Consider the following 24950-nt stretch of genomic DNA (forward strand, 5'->3'; position numbering starts at 1 on the left):
TTTGCAAAAGCCGAGCCGCTCATGGCGCGCCTTGCTTTGCTGTAATACTACAATTAATATAAGAAGAGCTTCGGATATTACACAAAAATGTTTGCAAACTGGAGTTCTTTTTACGTTGGTCAGTTAAGCGTGGGCCGTGGCTGCCGGCCAGCGCGGGCGCGCGCCGAGTGCACCTAAGGGAAAGACGCCCCTGCATGCTAAGTAAAAACTTGTGTTATGACAATCAGACAACTTATGCACGCCGAACAATTTTATCCTAATATAATATTATATTATTTACACATTCACACACACAATCACACTACACTAATATCACGTAAAGTCTCTTTCGGCGACGTGATGGGCGCTTCGTTCGGGAGCCTCCCCCGGAACCTCCGGTAAATACACCGGCGGGCCAGAATTTCTTCACCTCGAAGATGGATAAAACTTGAGTCGGCACTCTTACCACATTATAAAGCGGAAGAGTTAGTTTGTTTCTTTGTTTGTTTGAACGCGCTTATCTCAGGAACTACTGGTCCGATTTGAAAAATTCGTTCAGTGTTAGATAGCCCATTTATCGAGTTAAGACTAATAGAAGCGAAGAAATAGAAGATGTGGAAAAAACGGGGGAAATTATTTGAAATAGCTTATCTCACAAACTGCTGGAGCAATTTTTATGTTATTTGGCACTGTTAAGAAGTAGACCACGTGAAGGATCATAGGCTATTTTTGTGGACTAATTTGTCTGTGAAATATCTAATTTATGAGGGCGAAGCCGCGTGGAACGTCTAGTACTAAATATTACCGCTACCCACGGCGGTAGCCGGTAGCGGATACCGCTCCGGTTTCAATAGGCCCTTAAAGCCCTGTTCCGAAATCAGTTTGGCTTCTTAAAAAAATGTTTATCTAAGGAAAAATAAATTCAACATTGTTTATATATAATTTGTTTATTTCGTATTATCAGAAGAAGAGAAAGATTATTTTCGTATTACAAAACGGCTTTATAAATTGGAAAAGTGAAAAAATACGAATCGGTCGAACGGCTATCGTTAATCGTTATTGTCACTTTCGTTACACAATCCCTATAATTTTCATTCTTACTTGAAATATTTTATCTGTTTCTTTAATTCATGTAAAAACAAAAAGATTACTTAAATTAAATAAAAAATCAAAATATAAAGTAAGTACTTAGTTAATACTTAGTTATAATTCATAAAGAACACTAGAAAGCATACCCATAGTAAAAGGAGGGGAAGTAAGTTATCTTCATACAAAGGCACCGCGCGCGGCTTGTATGTGTGCGCCATAGTATCAATGCGTCGCCACGTACGGCACACAACAAAATCTCGGCGGTACCGGCCGTATAAAACCAGCCGAGATTTTGTTGTGTGCCGTACGTGGCGACGCATTGATACTATGGCGCACACATACAAGCCGCGCGCGGTGCCTTTGTATGAAGATAACTTACTTCCCCTCCTTTTACTATGGCATACCTACTTTGGTAGGAATGGTAGGTAAGTGGCCGTATAACACGCAGTTCCGTATCATTAAGACCCGTCGATGGCTTGATGAATTAAATTAAAAATTAAAAAAAGGCTCGGAACCGGTATTTTTCACCAGGTTAATGTCACTAGTACAGATTAATTACTGTATTACTTGGCAAAAAAATTAAAGCTTTAAAATACGATCTTATTAACCAAAAAAAGTAGATATCTACTTATTTATTTCAAGTAAGAAATTGATGGTTACTTGTTAAAAATGTATACCAATTTCAATGATTTCCTAATTTCTATTAAAATAACACTTATCTGGGTAATTACTAAATACAAAAGTTATTGAGGCGAACATGGAAAAGCCTATATATTTGATTTTCAGTTTTGAATACAGGTTTTTGTGACAGGGAATGGTGTAACATAGTTAATACAATTATACTGGGAGTTGATAACGTTTCATTTTCTTGACTGTATACTACAACCCTACAAGGATACTTTGCTCAATGACGCCATCTTGTAAATTATCATTGCCAATGTCATCCATAAAGTTAATATACCTAGCGGAATAGAGCAACAATCTCAAGATGAGATCATCCAAGTAGGATTTTACATAATATGTAGGTTTATCCCATAGAGTTAATATACCTAGCGGAATAGAGAAACAAAGGCCTGAGCTGTGAGATACATTACAGCAGCACTCTTTTTTTGACTTCCAGTCGGCACGTGCCGCACGTTGACAATTTAATCTCATAGAATTCATGTTCAATCATGCTTGTGTAAGTGTATACGTACACATATTTTTCACACAGACGAAAACCAATTTCGGTTTCGTTTGACAGCCCGAAATTGTTGCTCTATTCCGCTAGATATAACTTTATGGTTTATCCTTAATATTATTAGGTATTACCTATTGTGAGTTTCCTTGTCAAATAGTGCCAAATTGTGTTTTCTATCATTCGAATGTCAATATTCACAAGATCCTTGTATAGATATAAATATTATCAGATTATTTTCCTCATGTATTCTATGAATATTAAATATTTTTTTTTATTTATTCGTTTATTTTCATGAATCATATAGGACGTTTGAGATATACTCTCCATAAACCACGAAGGTCTCGTCGAACGTCTGGAACGTCTCGAACGTCTCCATAAACTTCGCGAGTCATAGACCGTTCAGATGAATCTTTCTTTTAAAGAGACGATGTATTGAAATGTAAACTGCGTTGAGACTTGAGCTATTGGACATTTTAAATTAGTTATATTGATTTTATGAATCGCACATTTACGTTCCGTCTTGTTTCAATGTGAATTACCCTTATACCAAACAATACACGGTCATAAAAACTCTTGGGTAAAATAACTTTACATAATATTATGTGGGTAAGTATATCATACTAATCATACTATACTGTATAATACAATATACATATAATACCAATTTTCGTTACTACTTTAGTTATAACTTATATGTAACATGTTAGAATGACTATAAGGCAAATATACAAGCCTAATAGCGTTTTCACATAACACGAGTCACGACATCGATATCTGATAGTTTAAACGTTCTTATGTCGTAAAAATAGGAGTCTTTTTGCAATATCAAAGGTACTAAGGCCCGTATAAATAGTCAGTACTCAAGATGCATCCCGGTCTCAAGACACGGTTCAAGCTCTGTGATTGGTTGGCTGTCAAAATTTTAACCAATCACAGAGCCAGACCGCGTCTTGAGACTGGGTCGTATCTTAAGTACTGACTATTTATACGAGCCTTAGACAACACACATTCAATAATAATAATTATCTTATCGCGTAAGATAGCGTTTAATGTGAAAACGCTCTAACTCTAAAAGGCCCAATTTTTACATTTGTACTCGAAGGTGTGAAAAGGATGTTTTGAAATAAGTAGGCGTAGAAATAACAAGGTTTCTAGTTTTTCATCTCGGAATATTATGGAAAAAATTGAAATTTAATCGAAATGTATAAACTCTAAATACATATTATGTATCTACTATATAATATAAAAGTCCGACCATGAATTAAAAAAATAAAATAAACTTATAAATGAACATGAATTTAAAGAGCAAATATGGATTCAAATTTCAATCGTACAGTAGTACCAAACATTACGGAGTTGCTCGCAAATAGACATTTTGTCATTGCCCATTGTCATCCAAGTATAATTTTTAACTTGGCCTATTCATTTCATAGAGCAAAGTTTTTCCAACCACTCTGACATTGGCAACTCACTGAGTCGGCCATTTGTAAAGAAGAAGAAGAACACGTTAGGCTGTTTACACACGGCGCCGCAGCGGCAGCGTTTTTCGCCGGATGTGTATGCAGCGGAGCCGCCGCGGTGGCGGTGCCGCTGCCGCTGCGGCGCGTGTCACGCTTACAGTGTCACTTTGGCAACTGTTTCACGTCCACGCGCCAAAATATCTGTTATCGTTTTCGGCATCTGAACTGCCCCGGGGCAGGGTGGGGCGACTGGATACGGATACAACCGAAATTTAAATTAAGAACATAAACTACGTATAACGTAAACGCAGACGCAAACGTTGTCTTACAGTTCGACAACGCTTTATTTGAACGAGGCGAGAAAAGGATCTTCATCATACAAAAACGTCATTGTTGACATGTGTTTGACAGTTCTCCTTTACGAGCAGCGCTAACGTCAATGTCACCTACGTTCAAATAAAGCCTTATCGAACTGTAACACCTTTTGATGTTGCCACATTAGTCGCATTTTTTTCTTGGTCAGACTTTACTTTGCTAAGGACTGAAAATGACTGAAATATGAACTCTTTATATGGGATTTTGAATAAAAGTTTTTGCATTATAATAATAATTATTGATGAGGTAATGTAAAGTGGTTCTCTAGTGAGGAGAGGTTAAAGCTAAGTTCACAGCCTTCGGCACTAAAGGAGTGCTTAATAGTGGTGATATTTACTCGACTTAAGTAAGATTGCTCTATTCCAAACCACGGGACAAACCACAAATAGTAATAGGGTGGGTTGCACCAACTTACTTTAACTATAACTTTAACTACAATGCAAAATGTCAAATATTTTGTTAAAGTCAAAAATGGACGCCATATTTAACCATAAGGGAGATCGCAAACTCGATCACACAAAAAGTGTGCCATCTGCGATCTCCTTATAGAGGCTAGAGCTCGACAAGGCTTTGAATGCACGTGGCAAAAAAAGGAACTAACGCTGTTATCATACAAAAACGCCATTTTTGACATGCGGCGACCCGACCCTGTACGTTTTTGTCACCATTAATTTCTAAGTCGTCCTATTCATAGCTTTCTTTACTCAAGTCGAATATGTTAAAATAACCGCCTTCTTTTTTAAGTCGGTTAAGTTACACCAATATGAAATAGTGATTACTGATTAAATATCAAAATGTTCAATAGTTGAAGAATTTCTATGTGTATTGTGTCTAAGGTAGATATTATAGTAATTAGTAATACAGAATATTCACTAAGTTTTTTTATATAGCTATAGTGTAGGTATGTACTAGTGTTCTTAGGTACTTAAGTATTTAGTGAATACTAGTTTCAGTAAAAACCGCAGGAAATAAAAGGAATATAAAAAAAATATATATTCAAAAAAATGTTTTACTATAAATTAAATAAAATGATAGGATAAGCACACAAATAAAGAAAAAATTTGGTTTGTTAATGAAGTCCTTATATCATTTTGCGCCTAATCAGTATTGGTTTTGTGAGCCTAAGACCAAATTTCACCAACGACTGTTAAAGTTAATGCTCGAATTAGTATCATGTTAACTCTTTCGTGTTTCATATGAATGAAAGAGAAGACAGGACATTTTAACAAGCTGTTAACACTATCAGACGTTGGTGAAATTGGAGGCTTATGCTTTAAAATAATTTTAAATTTACAACCTTATTTATTACAAAACAGATGCAACGGTGTTTTGGGAGACAATATTGTAAAGTTGCATTAAATCTGTCGAGCCCGTAAACTTAAGACTTAGATACAAAGAGAAATATTTTGTGCATGCATTAGTAAAATCGTCAAAATTCATACCCGAGTCACTTGAAAATCTTAATAATAAATTAATAACTGAGCGATTAGTCGATTCAGTCTGTCAAAATAAATAGAACTGTCAACTCCGGAACTCAATACTAAAATATATTACTATCTTAACTATAATATGCCTCATAATTCTTATATCAATATGCAAAATTTAGAATGTATAGTATATTTTGGCTTTAAATATTATTGCGATGAAAAACCGTAAAGGCCAGTTCGCATCGAGACGCGACGAAGCTACGAAATACTGCAATGCTTGATTTATGTGTCCGCCCGAACGCGCGGTTTGGCGGTAACATACTAACATCGCGAGATCACAAGCAAATGTACGTAAATGACAGCGCCGCGCCGCTATATAAATATATTAATACGCGAGCGAAAAACTTTAGATCCCTTTTGACGAAAAATGCGGAAACGTAGGTGAATGAAATTTTTCACAGTTATAGTTTATATTATGGTGAAGGAGTGCCTTTTATTTATGGTTGAAGTCTGTTGTCAAATAATGAAAAATGGATTGTTTTTTTTTTTTTAATAAATCAATACTTTAAACGAAGCCAAAAGAAGAAGATAATTAAATTCAAGGTCGAATTTCGACCACTGGGCTACCTCTAGTATGCATAAATCTTTACATACTATTGCTTGTAATCTCGAGGTGTTGCCGGCAAACCGCGCGTTCGGGCGGACGCATATAAATCCACGCTAGTGCACAAAATCTCTGCGTAGCCTCGCGTCTCAAGTCTGACCCTAACAATAAGTTATCACTTATCAAACTGTCAGTCCTATTAATACAGCGTACAGCGTACTTGGCTGAAAATAATGCAGATTGACTTTAAACAAAAATCTGTTTTAAGTCTCTATGCAGCATCTTTTCAGCCAGTACTATAATATTAGTCGACTTACAATTAGCAGCTTTGGATTAATATAAAAATCGTTATACCTAAGGACGTAAATAAGGTTGCGTTCACACTCACATCACAGAACAAAATTGTTGAAAGCTATCTTAGGCCGGTATCAATATTCAGTACTCAAAATGCAACTCTGTCTCAAAGACACAGTTCAGGCTCTGTGATTGGTTGGCTGTCAAAATTTGGACCAATCACAGAGCCGAATCGCGTCTTGAGACCGGGTCGCATCTTGAGTACTGACTATTTATACCGGCCTTAGGGTCCATTCCCTTATTACGTTATTTTTAAACGCTCCTGTGGGCTGTGTCACGCTTTTTTGGATACCTTTGACATTTGGTATTAAGCTGTTACGTAAAATGTAGATGACGACTCTTAAAGTTTTATGCACTGGCCATTAATATTTATTAAAAAAGCCTTTATGTGTTCTCTTTCATAGAACAGTAAATATTCAAAATAATTTGAAATGTTATATTTTATGCTTTTTATATATATTAACAGAGTTGACAAAATTTTATTAAATGTTGCCATATCGCCAAATTCTCCCCAAAAATAGGGAAAAATCTGACGTATTTGTTCCATGATGTAGATGTGTTTTTATTGTATCAATTCGTAAATGCACAAATAATTCAAATGTAACGATAACACAGTAACTACATAACATTTTGTACTAAACAATCTACGTTCAACAATATGTATACGACTGGAAATGCAAAACAATGTTTATAAATCTCATATTAAATTTGATATTATAAAATCACCAATTCTCAACACGAATATATTCAATGATTATAGAAACGTCTATGACTGCTTTTTTGTGGGAAGCCCAATACTTTGCCTTTTGCAGATACGTCCAAATAAAAAAAAAGATAATATTAAAAAAATAACATGCCAAAATTGCATTTCAAATGAATTAAGGTAAGAACTAAGACCGCACTAAGCGACATTATTCAGCAGCGGCGCGACGCGACACTTCACGTTCCATCTGACGTATTAGGGCCGATTTCACCAACGTCAGTTAAAGTTGATGCTCGAATTAGTATCACGTTATCTCTTTCGTTTTTCATACTAATGAAAGCGAAGACATGACATTTTAACGCGCCATTTAAATTGACGTTGGTGAAATTGGATCTTAAACTGATATTTTGTGTCGCTTAGCTGCCGCATAGTGCGGCTTGCCTTTTACAATTTCATACAAAGAATACTTTGCCGTGTCGCGTCGCTGCCTCTTTAGTGGGGTCTCTTTAAAATCGTTTCAGCCATAGAAATTCCTAGCAATACACATGTCATACTGTCACTTCTGTCACTTGTCAGTAATTGTCACTTCACTTCTTTGAGTAGAGAAATATACAGGTTACTATATCATAGCTTCACTTACAACCCAACGTGTTCTAGAACGTTCCATATCGTCGCAGCGTATGCCATTAGTCGCTACATGCCCCTCCACAGGTCCATGGAGACAATCTCGGCGCCGAATCGCGAGAACGTGATGCCGGTTACTATGCCGGTGACTAGCGTGGCCCCGCCTATCATGCCGGCCGTTGCCGCGTGTTCGGGCGCTACTGTCCTGAAAATATAAAATAGAAATGTCAGATAATAATAATAATACTCCCCACACCGATTTCGGTGACGGTGGCCAGTTTCATTGAAACCAAGCCAGGTACGCAGGAGTAATTTTATAGTGCCCAAGTGTGTGCACAGTACACAAGAGTACTCTCTATTCCTTTCATAACCCAGTGGGACGGAAGACCGACGCGACTGGCGAGAGATCAGGCACAGGGCCGACTTTTTACATGCCCATCCGACGCATGGATCATCTTACTTGTCAGACAATCAGGTGATCAACCTGAATTGTTCTAACCAAACTTGGAAAGAACCCGCGACCTCCGAGTCGAGAGCCGCGCTCTTAACCACTAGACCACGGAGGCGTTAAAAATATCAGATAAATGAGTAGCTGAAGGCAGTACCAGAGTAAATAGAACTAACGAGTAGGCCGACTCAGAAGAGATCTCGATACGTTTGACGTAGTATGTCATATCGGCCGGCGCGCGCCGTACGTTACTAACGGCCGTTCCCAATATTTGATCTATCTCTGGTTTTGCCCTACTAGAGATAGGAATAGCTCACATTAGACATTAGAGACATATATTTTATGTCAATTGTGAGCTATTCCTATCTCTAGTAGGGCAAAACCAGAGATAGATCAAATATTGGGAATGGCCGTAAATGATATTACGTTCATCGCTAAATGACATTTCGCTTTCGAAGACTAATATCAAATCCCATACATTTTAATAACGAATTTCGTCATCGTTTTTAACGAAAGGGACTTTGGCTACGACCCCAGTACGGGCAGTGTCCGCTCCATCCATTCCATCAGGTGATCCGTTTGCTCGTTTGTCCCCAAATAAAAGACATACACACTCACCCGCTAACATACATCATGCCCAACGAGCTCCCGTGTCCAGAGCTCCAGCCCATGACCACAGCAAGGGCCCAGTAAGCCCAATCGTTGGTGACCAGCACGGGCAGGGTTCGTTCCCGGCCAGCTGGCAGATAGTTGCTGAGCAGGAACAGCGGGATGAAGAGGATCCGGATGGTGGTGAATAGCCATAGCCATTTGGGGCTGGGCTGGAAAAAAATTAAATGGTTAGTGATAGAGCAAAGCATTGACCAAAGACCAAAGTAAACATGTTAGGATAAACCTTCGGCTGTCATTTTGGCTAATGGATCAAGAGCCATCAAGAGCCAGACCTTGAGCATTATTGAATTATATGAAAGCTAATTTTTTTCTGTACAGACTCTGTACATTCTGTATGTGTCTCTATAGTTCAGAGGTAAGAACGACCAGAGACTGTTTTTTTTTCTTTTATGAAATAAGGGGGCAAACGAGCAAACGGGTCACCTGATGGAAAGAAACTTCCGTCGCCCATGGACACTCGCAGCATCAGAAGAGCTGCAGGTGCGTTGCCGGCCTTTTAAGAGGGAATAGGGTAATAGGGGAGGGTAGGGATGGGAAGGGAATTGGGGAGGGTAGGGAAGGGAATAGGGTAGGGGATTGGGCCTCCGGTAAACTCACTCACTCGGCGAAACACAGCGCTAGCGCTGTTTCACGTCGGTTTTCTGTGAGAACGTGGTATTTCTCCGGTCGAGCCGACCCATTCGTGCCGTAGCATGGCTCTCCCACGTATGATGTGATGTATCGGTTGCTGTTATTTAAGAAGGTAATAAAGATGTATCAATTTCCGTTAATGTATGAAGCTCTATTTTTTATGGTATTTTCTTAGGGGTAACTCCGGTAACTCTAACAATTTCGTCTTCTTTTGTCGGACACATTTGCAGACTTTAACGGTCAAGACTCAAGACCGCAACGCGACGCGTAGTTCAAGCATTTCTAAATTTGTATGGATTTGACAGATTTGCAATTGAAATTTAGAAATGCATCGCCGCATCCCGTTGCAGTCTGAATTGACCCTAAGACGTGGGAGTGCCATGCTTCGGCACGAATGGGCCGGCTCGACCGAAGAAATACCACGTTCTCACAGAAAACCAGCGTGAAACAGCGCTTGCGCTGTGTTTCGCCGAGTGAGTCAGTTTACCGGAGTCCCATTCCCCTACCCTATTTCCTTCCCTACCCTCCCCTATTCCCTTCCCTTCCCTACCCTCCCCTATTACCCTACCCCTCTTAAAAAGCCGGCAACGCACCTGCAGCTTTTCTGATGCTGCGAATGTCCATGGGCGACGGAAGTTGCTTTCCATCAGGTGACCCGTTTGCTCGTTTGCCCCCTTATTTCATAAAAAAATTAATAAGAGTTAAGTACTATAAGAAAAAACTTTAGAATCACTTGTAAGTTGTAACAGACAGACAGACTTTCCCATTTGCAACATTATTCAATACACTCACGAACTGCACCGCACTGGCCGTGATGTTCCCTATCATGGCCATCATGTTGAAGGTGATGAAGCAGGTGAGCCGTACGAAGTTTGCGTGGAGGAAGCTGTCGAACGCGCCGCCGTCCGCCTTGAACGTCATGGGGTGGATGTCTGGAAATTATTACATGATGATGAGAAAAAATATATTAGAAATATTAAAAATGCAGTAAAGATTTTCATACATATATCTAAATAACTAGATAACCCGCAACTCTGTTACGCCAAAATACACACTCGCAACGTTAATGGAGCTGTAGGTGCGTTGCCGGCCTTTTAAGAGCCAGTCCACGCGGTGCGTTGCGTCAGCGTTGCGTCGACGCAGCGCACACGCGGTGCGTTGCGTCAGCGTTGCGTCGACGCAGCGCTGCCGTTTGACGCATAGCGGGCCCCACCAACGCTGCGTTATCGCAGCGTTATTACGAAGCAGTCTTAACCTCAACACCCCCTCCCGCTTCGTCTCGGCGATGTGTGCGTTGCGACGACGCAGCGCGCCGTGTGAACACCTTGTTTGTAAAATAACGCAACGGCAGCGTGGACTGGCTCTTAGGGTCTATCGTGTCAAACTGCTGTCATATGTCACGATATTGAGTTGATTATAAATTATCGTATTTTAACAGCGTTTTCAATAAAATAACGTTTTGGAGCTACTTACCGCTATGCACAGTGGGGAATATGGTCAGCGTGACGAAGAACACTATGAATATGTTGTACAGCTGAACCGCCGCCTGCTTCAGTATTAGCGCGTATGGCGTCCGTTTCGGCGCCGCAGGCTGGTTCGCCGCCAGCGCGGGGTTCACACGTAGAGTTCGCTCTTGTAGCGTTTCGTGGTAGCGGTAGAACCTCTGAAATGGTAAAATACATGCAATATACTAATAATAATAATAATAATAATAGCTCCCACACCGGTTTCGGTGACGGTGGCCGGTTTCATTGAAACCAGGCCAGCTACGCAGGAGTAATTTTATAGTGCCCAAGTGTGTGCGCAGTACACAAGAGCACTCTCTATTCCTTCACTCTCATAACCCAGCGGGACGGACGACCGACACGACTGGCGAGAGATCAGGCGCAGGACCGACTTTTTACATGCCCATCCGACGCTTGGATCATCTTACTTGTCAGACAATCAGGTGATCAGCCTGCATTGTCCAAACCAAACTTGGAAATAACATGTTTCCAACGCGGAAATCGAACCCACGACCTCCGAGTCAAGAGCCGCGCTCTATACACTAGACCACAGAGGCGTTGTTATACTAATATTACAAATGCAAAATTGTGTCTGTCTCATATATCCGTCTGTCAGTCTGTCTTTTTTTATAAAATAAGGCGGCAAGCGAGCAAACAAGTCACCTCATGGAAAGCAACCTACCGTCGCCCATGGACACTCGCAACATCAGAAGAGATGCAGGTGCGTTGCCAGCCTCAGGTGTCCTTCCGTCTGTCTGTCTGTCTGCCTGTCTGTCTGTTACCTCTTCACGTTTGGGGGTGAAGAGGTAACAGACATACAGAAACACCTTCGCATGTATAATATTATAGTATGGATCTCGTTTTTACACAAGCAGAGTATATTAATTACTAATTATAATAACAGCTTACAAAATACTCACATTCAATGGCAAAGCGAAGTACGTGTCGAAACATATCAGCAGCACAAACATGCCGACTATGAAGTAATATATAGCCGACGTCCGCTGACTGCCGGTGAAGGAGGCAGAGCCCCATTCGAGGAACGCCACCAGAGTGCCACATATGTTGGACCCGAGCACCACCGCTCCGGTGTACTGCGGAGGTAGCCGAGCTGCCACCCCATAGACAGTGTTTTGGAATATCGCGTTAAAACCTGGAAATGATGGGATTAGTTTTAATTGGTTTTGTAGCTGTAAAGCAACTGTTGTAATTATCGCTAGATGACAATAGTTTTGTTTTTGATACCATATAATAAAATGTGGAAAGATGTGTTTTAATTATTTCCTACCCACTATTTCATAGAAATTGTAGATAAGGGGTTGAAGTGTTTTCTCCATACTAACGAGGGTCACTTTTGCGCTTGTGTTTCGACAGGGGTTGATTTTTGAGAAAAGTTTATCTGAGCTTTTTGGTCCCCTTGGCGCCACCTATCGATATTCGATTGGTGTATTAAAAAGGGGTGGTCATAAGGGGTTAAGGCCGGTATAAATAGTCAGTACTCAAGATGCATCTCGGTCTCAAGGCACGGTTCAGGCTCTGTGATTGGTTGGCAGTCAAAATTTGGCCCAATCACAGAGCCGAACCGCGTCTTGAGACCGGGTCGCATCTTAAGTACTGACTATATATACGGGCATTAGATTAGTCCAAATTTTGACAGCCAACCAATCACAGAGCCTGAACCGTGTCTTGAGACCGAGATACATCTTGAGTACTGAATATTTATACCGGCCTAAATTTATTGTCATTTTTTTTTCCCATAGTGTCCAGTTTCCGCCAGTCCAACCCCTCTGTCTTACCGAAGGTACGAATACATATTGTAGCCAAACACTCACCATTCAAAAAGAACACCAGCACCATCGTCAACCAGAAGAATATCTCCGGCCATTGTGAGCTGTCGACCATCGCCAGGACGACCGTTACCACGAAGATCAGGACCTCCATGCATAGCGACCACACGATGCGAGTTGTCAGGTTACCGCTGGAAAAGGATGTTTGTTAGTTAATCTATATATATAAAACTCAAAGGTGACTGACTGACATGGTGATCTATCAACGCACAGCCTAAACCACTGGACCGATCGGGCTGAAATTTGGCATGCAGGTAGATCTTATGACGAAGCCATCCGCTAAGAAAGGATTTTGATCAATTCCAGCTGCATGGGGTTAAAATGGGGGGTGAAAGTCTGTATATAATAATACTTCTTAACGCGAGCGAAGCCGCGGGCAAAAGCTCGTGTTTTTATAAAATAAGGGGGCAAACGAGCAAACGGGTCACCTGATGAAAAGCAACTATACTGTCATCGCCCAGTAATTGTGAATAGTCTGAATGTGAAAATGGGACATCAATGTTTTTGTGGTCAAATCTAATGTTAACGTAAACGAATGAAAATATTTCTTATTTACGCTCCAGTCATAAATGCACTGGGCCTCTCACTTATAAAAATATCAACACCATAATATACAGAATACATTTATATTGATGATCCGTATCCTATCTGTGCCAGTAAAATTTGTCATCCCAAGGTCATACTTATCAATATATTGTGACCTAAAATCCATACTAATATTATAAATGCGAAAGTGAGTCTGTCTTTTACCTCTTCACGCCCAAACCGCTTAACCAATTTTGTTAAAAGGTATGGAGATACTTTGAGTCCCGGGAGAGGACATAGGATATTTTTATCCCGGAAAATGAACGGAACGGGTGTCATCTAGTAAACAATGAATTAAAGAGTAAAACTTTTGATCGACAAGAATGTAGCAATACTTAGGTGCTCCCACGTCTACGGAGACGCACGAGTGTTTTAGTACAGCGTCAGTCTGCCCACTGTGTGTATGTGCGCTAGCAGATTACTGTTAGCCACTGCGTTGGAAGTGGGTTTTTACAGAAATTATCTATATCCTTAATAAGACAACATTAGTAACAAGAAAGATCTTCTTGAAGATCTTTTTATTTTTTTAGAAATCCATAACAAATTTAAAATCTCTTAGAAAGACTGGAGATTTTAAGTGCATTTATACGTGTTAGTGTACTACAAAGGAAGTACCATCAAGGAAATCGATTCCTACGGGCTACGCAGTTGACGGACCTACGTCAATAGCTTTGTCCACACTGTGCCTTTTTCTGTTCGTCAAGGGCATGCGTTATAGCGCAGTCAACAGCGAACGTGAGGCATGCCCGCGACGCATGCCCTCTGACCGTATCTAAAACTTCAAAAATGACAATATTGGCGTTGCGTTCCTTGACGCATTCAATTATTGAACGCGCCAATATGAAAGTTGATGACGAAAATTGAAGATGAAAGTGCACAGTGTGGACATAGCTATTTGGTGATCTGTCGGCTGGGTTTGATGTAACACGACCAAACTAGGCAGGTCCCCCATCTGCCTAGGAATCAACTTCTCTGATAGTACTAAGTACTCCTCATCGCACCAAAAGGATCTAAACTGCACTGCACCTTCCCTTTAGCGTTTCTGCCCTAAAGGCATCAGCAGATACTATTATCAGTTGCTAATTACTATTATTAGAGCCTAAGTAGTAGCTCTAAGCTACTGCCTAGTCTAGCTTTTTACATCAATCTTCGCCCCACCGAAAATACCTACAATATTTCGCCTCAAATGTTTACTAAGCGATTTATCCATTATGCTACAGTTTTGGGTGGCCTATATTCTAATAGCATCTAAAAGTAGTCTCAACTGCCTAGTTATATCCTAGCTTATAAGTCAGACTCACCCAATCTTAACGAATATATTGAACCAGCTGAACGCCAGATTCGGGACCTGCGCCGCCCAGCCCAGGTAAGGCATGAAGTTGTTCGCGTACTGCGGCGCGTCCTTCAGCTTGTACGACACAAAGTAGTCCCGGGCAGTGATGAACATGTTCCATGCTGTGAGTGTCCCGAGGCCGTGGACTAGGAGGGTGATGTATATGAGCCGCCATCTGTCTTTCGGTGGCGCTAAGTCCATGGCGATACCTGGAAATAAACGTTTCACATTAGAGTGATAGATGTACAATATTAATTAATACAACCTGCAAACATTCAAGAAGAAAGCTTTTTCCCCCTTAAAAGGCAACGCACCTGCAAGCTCCTAAATATAATGTAGCGAGTGTTCATGGGCGACGGTAGTTGTTTTCTATCAGGTGACCCGTTTGCTCGTTTGCCCCCTTTAATTTTATTTAAAAAAAACGCACGTCTGAAGTCTGAACGCACTTTAACATAATCTATTTATTACCTTGTCTTTTTTTTGAAACTATTTCTATGGCGGCATGCAAGCCCTCAAATCATCACTGTTGGAACTTGAGCCCTAATTTTGCTATTTTTACTGTCCAGGTGAAATGTAAGAAACAGCTATATTTCTGTTTCCTCTTTATCAGCAAAATATTAAACCGATTGTAATTTGTAAGTGACCACACCAATTAAACCGTTCATTCTGAACAGTGAACAAAGTTATCAGATTAATCACTGCGAGTAAATTGCAATTTGAGTAAGAGAAAATATACCGATATACTACTACACTTTGAAGGCATTTTTCGCCGAATATGGGACAAAAAAATATCTATGACGATGGAATCGTGTCCCGGATAATCACCATGTACCGAATTTCATCTAAATCCGTTCAGCCGTTTAAGCGTGATCTCATAGCAGAGAGATACGGAAGAGGAATATTTGGTGTTTACAGAGTACAGACAGATATTAAGGTATTTACGAAACTCTTATTGTACTATCAGAGAAGTTGATTCCTAGGCAGATGGCGGACCTAAGTAATTTGGTCGCGTTAAGTCAAACCCTTCTGTGGTCAAACCCATCCGACCGATCACAGCTAATAATGAATTGACATAAGCCGACCACATGACGTAGGTACATCAACCCACTGGAATGGTGCTGGAAGGAGAGCATGGGCGGGTTTTAGTGGGTAAACCTCGAGAGGGAGTTCCACATACCCCCGCCCCTTCGAGGAAATTGATTCCTAGTGGGGGATACGTAACGTATTTCCCCTCCTCACAAAAAAAAAAGAAAAAGGTCCGTCAACTGCCTAGGAATCAATTTCCTCGATGGTATATCCATACTAATATTATAAATGCAAAAGTGTGTCTGTCTGTCTGTCTGTCTGTTACCTCTTCACGCCCAAACCACTGAACCGATTTTGCTGAAATTTGGCATGGAGATACTTTGAGTCCCGGGAAAGGACATAGGATACTTTTTGTCCCGGAAAAATGTACGGTTCCCGCGCGATAAACGAATTTTGGCGCAACGGTGTTGCGGGCGTCATCTAGTATTCTAAATATTTCTAGGCACATCTACATAATAGCCCATTTTTTCAGACGTAGACCCTTCTCTAGCTTCTTTACTTTAAAGTTTTCATGCTATACCAAGAGGAAATACCTGTGTTTGATGACACTTTTTTCATCCAACCTTACCATTAATTCACATTACACAGTTACAAATTATAATGTATCAATATTTAATAACACTATTCACACTACAATATTATGAGTATGTTTTTATTGAGAACATAATGTATCCACGTCTAATGCTATTGTAATGTTTGAATACAATCGCTACGATCAAAGTGGAAAATCAAACTGAAGTTTGTGGTTTGGACCAAAGAGAATATAATCACTACGTTGTTTGGACGTCGGTCGTCGTGAAAATACGTGAAAACGTCTTCTGAGACTTCTCTGTCAAAAGACAAGTTTTTTTTTTGCATAGACTCTATGTCATAGAGTAAAACCTAAAAGTTTATCGCTGAGGGAGTGTACCCTCTCCATAAAGTTAATATGTAACCTAGCAGAATAGAGAAACAAAGGCCTGGGCAAGAGAGATGTCACTATTAGTAACACTGCGTGGTAAAAGACGTGTGAACTGTGATACATGACAGCAGCACTCTTTTTTTGACGTCCAGTCGGCACGTGCCGCACGTTGACAATTTAATCTCATAGAAATCATGTTCAATCATGCTTACGTAAGTGTATTTTTACAGACAGATGAAACTAAATTCGGTTTCGTTTGACAGCTCGAGATTGTTGCTCTATTCCGCTAGGTATATTAACTTTATGGCCCTCTCATAATGCATATTAGTCATATTATGCACCATCGAAGAAGTTGATTCATAGACAGTTGACGGACCTACGTTATTTGGTCGAATTGTGTCAATTCAATGATAGCTGTGAAATATCGGATGGATTTGACATAACACGACCAAATTACGCAGGTCGCCATCTGCCTATGAATAATTTTTTCGATGGTACAGGAAATATACAACTTTTTGTCTGCAAAGATTGTACTTCAATTCTACTAAATCTTATATATAAAATTCTCGTGACGCAAGGTTAGGCCACGTACTCCTCCGAAACGGCTTTACTGATTTTAACCAAATTTTATATGCAAATTCAGTGGGTTTGAGAATCGGCTACTGGGTACTTTTTATATTGATAAGTGCATTTGTTGAATAAATAATAGTAAATTATTACAACTCGAGACTGACGGCGACCATTGTTTGTGCGACGGGATAGCGATGGACGTTGCCATGGTGACATACTTATTTAGTCACTTCAATAAAATAATACGGGCGAAAAACTTTATATGGCAAAGAAACGTTTGCCGGGATAGCTAGTTATTATACAACATTATTGCAGCTTCCTTGCTCGGATTTGTGCCCGGTGCCCGGTTCCTTCTCGACGGGAGCTATTCAACAGAGTTGTTTATTAGTCAATATTTTGATGTCGGCCAATCAGAGGTGCTAGTGGATAAATAAACATCAGTCAAGAGTCCTCAGAAACTGGGAATTAGTCCTTTTAAACTAAAACAATTTCATTGCCATAACAACCCTGCTGTAGGCTGGTCTAAACTCTAGGGGTGGGTTGCACCAGAGGTGTGGTTAAAGTTAAAGTTATGGTCAAAGTTATGGTTATAATTAAGGCTAACTTTAACCTTAACTTTGACCGGAGAAATTGACAGATGACAGCTGGTCCAACAAGGTTATAAATGAACGTAGGCGGGGACGCTGCTGGTAAAGAACTGTCAAAAATGGCGTTTTTGTATGATGACAGCGTTAGTTCCTTTTTTCGCCACGTGCATTTAAAGCCTTGTCGAGCTTTAGGCTTTTAAGTTATGGTTAAATATGGCATTCATTTTTGACTTTAACCAAAGATTTGACAGTTTGCATTGTAGTTTAAGTTATAGATAAAGTTACAGATATAGTTAAAGTTGGTGCGACCCACACAACACCCTAAGCTCTACAGAACGTGACATTTGGACAGCCATATTTCGTCGACAAGCGCTCCCCAGAGACCAATAACATTATTTTTAGGGCTTTCAACTATTTCAGCCGAAAACATAAAAGCTGACAGGATAATTCTCTCTTTACAGTCTTTTATTTCTTAAAAACTTAAATACACTGCGAAATGCGAATGTTACAAATGCAAAAGTGCATCTTTCCGTCTGTCTGTCTGTTTCCTCTTCACGTCTTAGCTTGTTCGCTGTTCTTTTTTTTCTTTTTTTTTTTATGAAATAAGGGGGCAAACGAGCATACGGGTCACCTGATGGAAAGCAACTTCCGTCGCCCATGGACACTCGCAGCATCAGAAGAGCTGCATGTGCGTTGTCGGCCTTTTAAGAGGGAATAGGGTAATAGGGGAGGGTAGAGAAGGGAAGGGAATAGGGGAGGGTAGGAAAGCGAATAGGGTAGGGGATTGGACCTCCGGTAAACTCACTCACTCGGCGAAACACAGCGCAAGCGCCATTTCACGCCGGTTTTCTGTGAGAACGTGTTATTTATCCGGTCGAGCCGGCCCATTCGTGCCGAAGCATGGCTCTCCCAAGTATAAAGTTCCGATTTTGATTTGGCACAGTTTACTAAATAGTTATGTTTTGGTAAGTAAATGTACGTCGGGCCGCGGGCGATAAATGAATTTAGGTTCAACGAAGATGAAGGCAAAATCTAATAGTAGAGGAGGGGAGGGTGCTATTTTTGTAGTCACTCGAGCGTCATGGAGACTTAGTAGGTTTTGTACATTAGATAAAACAGATTAAAAAATAATAAGAGCGTTTTTTATTTTAGTGGTGGGTTCAGAAACTGCAGCCATTTTAAAGTTTTCAAAAAGAAAATATATTCAGAAAATTGCTTATTTAAGTCAGTTATAAATATATTTTAGACAGCAAGGACTTAATCATTTAGTTTAGTGCAAAATAAAATATCTGCGAAGCTTAGTTAGGAAAATATGAAGCTTTACCTTTTTATATTTTAAAATGTACCTACAGGCTTACCAAACCTTTGAATCGTCAGTGCTTTATATGGAAGCTTCTTTGGGGTATACTAAACATCCCGTATCTTAATCTGACAGATCCGATGACAATTCAATGTAAAAAAAAATTAACCCACAACATGAGAAATCTGATTTCTATACCATGATAACTAGACACATGTCGGAAGCCTATACAAGCTTAATCTGATACGCTGGAGCTACTCTCGATATCCCCTCTTCCCCTCCCCTACTATAATAAACGTGTAGAGAAAATGCGATTTATACGTGGGAGAGCCATGCTTCGGCACGAATGGGCCGGCTCGACCGGAGAAATACCACTTTCTCACAGAAAACCGGCGTGAAACAGCGCTTGCGCTGTGTTTCGCTGAGTGAGTGAGTTTACCGGAGGCCCAAATCCCTTTCCTATTCCTTTTCCTTCCCATCCCTACCCTCCCCTATTACCCTATTCCCTCTTAAAAGGCCGGCAACGCACCTGCAGCTCTTCTGATGCTGCGAGTGTCCATGGGCGACGGAAGTTGCTTTCCATCAGGTGACCCGTTTGCTCGTTTGCCCCCTTCTTTCATAAAAAAAAAAAAGCTAAGTAAATAAAACTTTTTAAACTATTAATGTACTTATACATCAAGGGTTATTTAATTGACTCTTCTCTACTACTCTACTAAAGTACTTTAAAATGCTAATAAGTAATAAAAGTTAAAAAATAGAAAACCAGTGACCTAAACAGACCACAAAGTATATTCCGAAGTCCTAATCAATTAAAAAAAAAACAATAAAAAAAGGGCGTATTTCCCGCCGAAAAGATCGATTGTGGTTGAAAGGAGTTTAATTGACCGTTCACTCAAATGATGCGACCCCATTCCCGCTCCACACCGACCAGAGTACTGTCCTATTTTTTATCATCCATCTCGATCACATTCTTGATAATATTTATGTTCAATTCGCAGTATGTTTAACATAATATTATGGTTCCAGTCAAGTTCCCCAATCTAAAGGGGGGCCGAGCCGGGCATTTCCCTAAAGCGGCAAAAATGAGTGGCGGCAAAAATGAGTGGCGGCAAAATTGACTAATTCCTATCTTCCAACATAACCATTATCCACCACCCAAGTTAGAGAATTTTACCTTCCAACCTATTTCAGGTTGGATAAAGGAAATATTTACGTATTTTACTTAAATATTCCCCCTTACCATCTCCTAACAAAACTAGCCCATGACTTATACGGTTTCCTGTATGTAAATGGCAGCTAAAACGAGCTTTGCCCAGAGCGGCTGAATAGCTTGATCAGGCCCTGAGTCAACGCTGTCGCACACACAATTTTTGCAAGTCGATTGTGCTGTGTGTGCACGAATGAGGTAACTTGATTAATGATTTTATGCTGCGTTTCCACATGCTTGCCACGGCTTGACCAGCGTCCACAAGCACAAGCGTGTAAAGAGTATCTGGCTTGGCTTCCTTGAGCTTGTGGACGCTTGTAGGTGCAGTGTCGGTTTTTGGAGACAGATCAAAGGGCGCTTGCGGCAAGCGCTTTACTAAGCGCGCGCCAACGTGTGACGCATGTCGCATTCACACGTTGGCGCGCGCTTAGTAGCCGCTGTGAAAGGTTACCAAAATATGTAATAGCCGACACAAGTTCGGTGTCCGTCATGCTTGGATATACGTAATACACTGACGCATTCACATGCGTGTAAACGACTTCCAAATGCCAAGCGAGATTTGTGGACGCTTGTGCCTTGCGAATGCTTGCCAAGCGTTGGCAAGCATGGAAACGCACCATATAACATCATGCGCAGTCCTATATTTAGTTTCACAAGGGACATGTCACATAACCTCTAAAGTAGGTCATAACTACCTATCAATCACTATTATTCTTAATTCCCATCCCAATTCACTATTCAGGCTATAACCACGCCTGTTTGGCACTTGCACCTATGAACCAACTGAAGAAGTGTGTGAACCAAATGTAAATTCATAAAACGACCTCCTCCGAGAAAATTAGCCACGGCAAAATGCGGCGCTTACCAACTAAACTTTTTTTTACAATTTTACAACAGTATTTATTCTAATTTCTAAGCTAAGCAGATTACGTAATTTAATTTACCATACATGACATCACTAGACGTGATAATTATCCTAATGAAAAATTAACATCTTTAGAAGATAACCAGTAGCGTAAACCAATAATCCTATATCAATACGAGAGCTTGCCTAGAGCTAGCCCTGCCTGTTTAAAATGTAACGGCCACACTCACCGGTATAATATTTTAATATTTAATGGTTACTAAACTTTAATTTAATGAGGATATTGACTAAAAAGTATGGAGCTTATGTCAAAATCTTCATTTAATTTTATTCGATCGATCGTCTCTTAAGTTTTTTTTTTTTAATGAAATAAGGGGGCAAACGAGCAAACGGGTCACCTGATGGAAAGCAACTTCCGTCGCCCATGGACACTCGCAACATCAGAAGAGCTGCAGGTGCGTTGCCGGCCTTTTGAGAGGGAATAGGGTAATAGGGGAGGGTAGGGAAGGGAATAGGGGAGGGTTCGGAAAGAAATAGGGGAGGGTAGGGAAGGGAAAAGGGTAGAGGATTGGGCCTCCGGTATACTCATTCACTCGGCGATTCGAAACACAGCGCAAGCGCTGTTTTCTAGTGATCTAAGAGTATGTATATAACACAATATTGTTAAGAGCTAGCCTTTGCATTAAAATTTGTCTTTTGATCCAAAGGGGTTAAGACTACAAGGCCCTGTGTGCGCTAAGTATTGCTCTAGTTTTGAAAAGAGTTACTTTTTGTCAGGAGAATCTATAATTTTAATGTCTTCAGATGGTTGGTTAAGTAAGCGGCCAAAATTCACTCGCTTCTCTGGTTTTTCATATCCATAGGCTTGTTCATTTTCAATCTAAAACACAATTTTTCCACTGCGTACAATCTAAATCGTTGGGAGGCCCGTAATATAAATAGATGGCGGCTTGATTAGATCAGAGTGACTGATTGTGAGTGTCCATTCAATTTCCTATGGGTTCAATCGGCTAATGTCACGACACGGCATCCATATGCTCGCTATTACGCCTTACTTTGCGATATTATGACGCCTCTTGGTAATATTACCAAGGCTTTTGGGGGTTTCAGTAAGGTATCTTAGGGTGAGCACTATACGGCCATTCTTTTTCGACATTTTAACAGTCATATTCGTGGCAATTGCGCTGACGTACTAAACTAATAATAAGGTGTAGGCATAGTAAAAGGAGGGGAAGTAAGTTATCTTCATACAAAGGCACCGCGCGCGGCTTGTATGTGTGCGCCATAGTATCAATGCGTCGCCACGTACGGCACACTACAAAATCTCGGCGAGTTTTAGAGGCTGGTACCGCCGAGATTTTGTTGTGTGCCGTGTGGCGACTGGCGACAAGCTGCGCGCGGTGCCTTTCCCTTTGTATGAAGATAACTTACTTCCCTTCCTTTTACTATGGTGTAGGTCTTGGTTCCTCTGCAATAAATTGCCTTCCTTTACAAACAAGACAGAAGGAAGTATTTTTGGTCATAAAATCTCACGTCAGAATTTCCTGACTCATGTTCAAAAATATCCAGTAAGCTCTATCATTGAGAAACAAGTTTTTAGAATTAAGGGTTTGTAAAACCGTTCGGTATAATTTTTAACAACCGCTCAGGCAACAATTGCAAGAATGTCCCTAAAGGGCCATTAAGTTTTTTCCCACATTCCTCGTCCCTTTGAGGGTTGTCATTAGGGAAGCCCTTCCCGCAAGGTCAGTTATCGCGGTAAACGGCTGAACATTTTAACCTTTATAACTTCGAAATGAGCTTATTAGTTATTACATAAGTATAAGTAAGGGGAGTTTCAACATCATGAGCCTTGTAGACCATAGCTATTTAGTAGACGCACGGTGATTTTTGAAACCGAGCTAAGAGAAGAAAATTGAGAATTAGTCCAATCGAGAATTAATTCAATTCTTTCTTAGTGTCATTACGGTACACGGGATCGGATAGATCTGTAGTTGCATTACATAGCGCGTTACATTGTTAACCCTTACGTCCGGTTAAAATTACCAGAAAAAGTATTTAAAAATCCCAATTCGTTTCAATGTACGAGAGTTAACGTTTTATAGTATGGCATTCAGATATTTCTACCAATGGTGTCAGGAATTTCCCAGTTCTGAAGCCACGGACGTCATAATGTTACTATGGCTTCGGCAAGGTCGGCACTGTAGGAGTACCGTATGTTTAAGTGGGTAGATCTGCGTCTATTTACCATCTCTTCGCAGTGAGTTCTGCATATCCGCGGTGGGAGAGCCCAATCCCCCGCGGAATAGGGCATGGCGTTTCTCGTCATAAAAAAGGGGGGAATGTTCTCCTTACCTTTAAGGTTGAGGGTGTCATCGGGCAGGTTGGCGCCCTCCCACGCCGGGGTCAGCTTCACCGGCTCATTGCGGAGGAACGGCGCCCGTTCGCCATCCTTACTGTCCCACCCTGGAAGAGGAGAGTACTCGTTAGCACACATTATACAAATAGAAGTGAAAATAGTAATACATACCACATTTTATACGTGGGAGAGCCATGCTTCGGCACGAATGGGCCGGCTCAACCGGAGAAATACCACGTTCTCACAGAAAACCGGCGTGAAACAGCGCTTGCGCTGTGTTTCGCCGAGTGAGTGGGTTTACCGGAGGCCCAATCCCCTACCCTTTTCCCTTCCCTACCCTCCCCTATTCCCTTCCCTTCCCATCGCTACCCTCCCCTATTACCCTATTCCCTCTAATAAAAGGCCGGCAACGCACCTGCAGCTCTTCTGATGCTGCGAGTGTCCATGGGCGACGGAAGCTGCTTTCCATCAGGTGACCCGTTTGCTCATTTATTTCATTAAAAAAAAATATGGGTATTAGCACTTGCATGGGAACTTGAAAAGGGAGGAAGGAGAAGTTTTCTGTTTCCTGAAGTTTTCAAGTTTTAAGTATCGGGTTCATAAGTCATTTACTTTATACGAGTGTGCGTTTAAATTTAGGCGCGACAAAAGAGGATAGCATCAAATAGAGATCAGTTATTCTTATTTAAAATTCTCCTATAAAAATTTGTTCACCAACCAAAATAAAACGTAGACCCTGATGACTTCCTTGCACCGTCCCTATACACCTTTTTGTCGAAATACTTTAAATTTCAAGAATACTTTCAGCACAAAAACCTTGAAAAAATGTTATAGGTTAAAATATCTCACATTTTTTCACTGTCCACTTTTTAAATTCAGAAAGTCTTTGGAACCAAAATGGCGCCTATTTAGACCACAAACGCAGTAGCTTATGGTAACAATACCATGACCGTATGGAATCGTAACTTATCGCATATTAATTACATTTTAATTGGTACGCTCGAGTGGACAAGCCATTGGCCGTAGCCATAGATAAAATACTCTTTTTTATCTTTAACTTTGTGAAACATAGAGTACTAAATGGTTTTAAAAAAAGTTGTAACATCAACTGCACTAGACTCTACATTTTTTTAACGGGCGTTGGCCCACCACACATTCCCACCACTGTATCTCCTGTGTCACCAGGATCGACAACGGTATCCAACCACGAAAACCCTTTGATATGATCTCAGGGAGCCCGAGGAACATGCTGTCTCGGGA

The 24950-nt window shown here is 40.6% G+C and overlaps 1 protein-coding gene across 2 annotated transcripts in view; it reads right to left on the reverse strand.

Annotated features, from left to right (window-relative positions):
• Nucleotides 1-7739: 7739 nt before the first annotated feature.
• Nucleotides 7740-24950, reverse strand: part of LOC121737913 (equilibrative nucleoside transporter 3) — a 48395-nt gene continuing 31184 nt past the window's right edge. The window contains exons 1-9 of one of the 2 annotated variants that reach the window (XM_042129646.1): nucleotides 24540-24590; nucleotides 23687-23797; nucleotides 14784-15024; nucleotides 12883-13028; nucleotides 11971-12203; nucleotides 11019-11208; nucleotides 10338-10477; nucleotides 8862-9064; nucleotides 7740-8000 (exon numbers count right to left, since the gene is read on the reverse strand). In XM_042129646.1, coding sequence (XP_041985580.1) covers nucleotides 7865-8000; nucleotides 8862-9064; nucleotides 10338-10477; nucleotides 11019-11208; nucleotides 11971-12203; nucleotides 12883-13028; nucleotides 14784-15016 — 1281 coding nt within the window. In that variant the 5' untranslated portion in view covers nucleotides 15017-15024; nucleotides 23687-23797; nucleotides 24540-24590 and the 3' untranslated portion in view covers nucleotides 7740-7864. Of the gene's footprint in view, nucleotides 8001-8861; nucleotides 9065-10337; nucleotides 10478-11018; nucleotides 11209-11970; nucleotides 12204-12882; nucleotides 13029-14783; nucleotides 15025-23686; nucleotides 23798-24539; nucleotides 24591-24950 lie in introns of those variants that run through there. The other variant, XM_042129645.1, reaches the window with a different exon arrangement.

This window comes from Aricia agestis, chromosome 21, assembly GCF_905147365.1.
Source record: "Aricia agestis chromosome 21, ilAriAges1.1, whole genome shotgun sequence".
In the NCBI taxonomy this organism is placed as follows: Eukaryota; Metazoa; Arthropoda; class Insecta; order Lepidoptera; family Lycaenidae; genus Aricia; species Aricia agestis.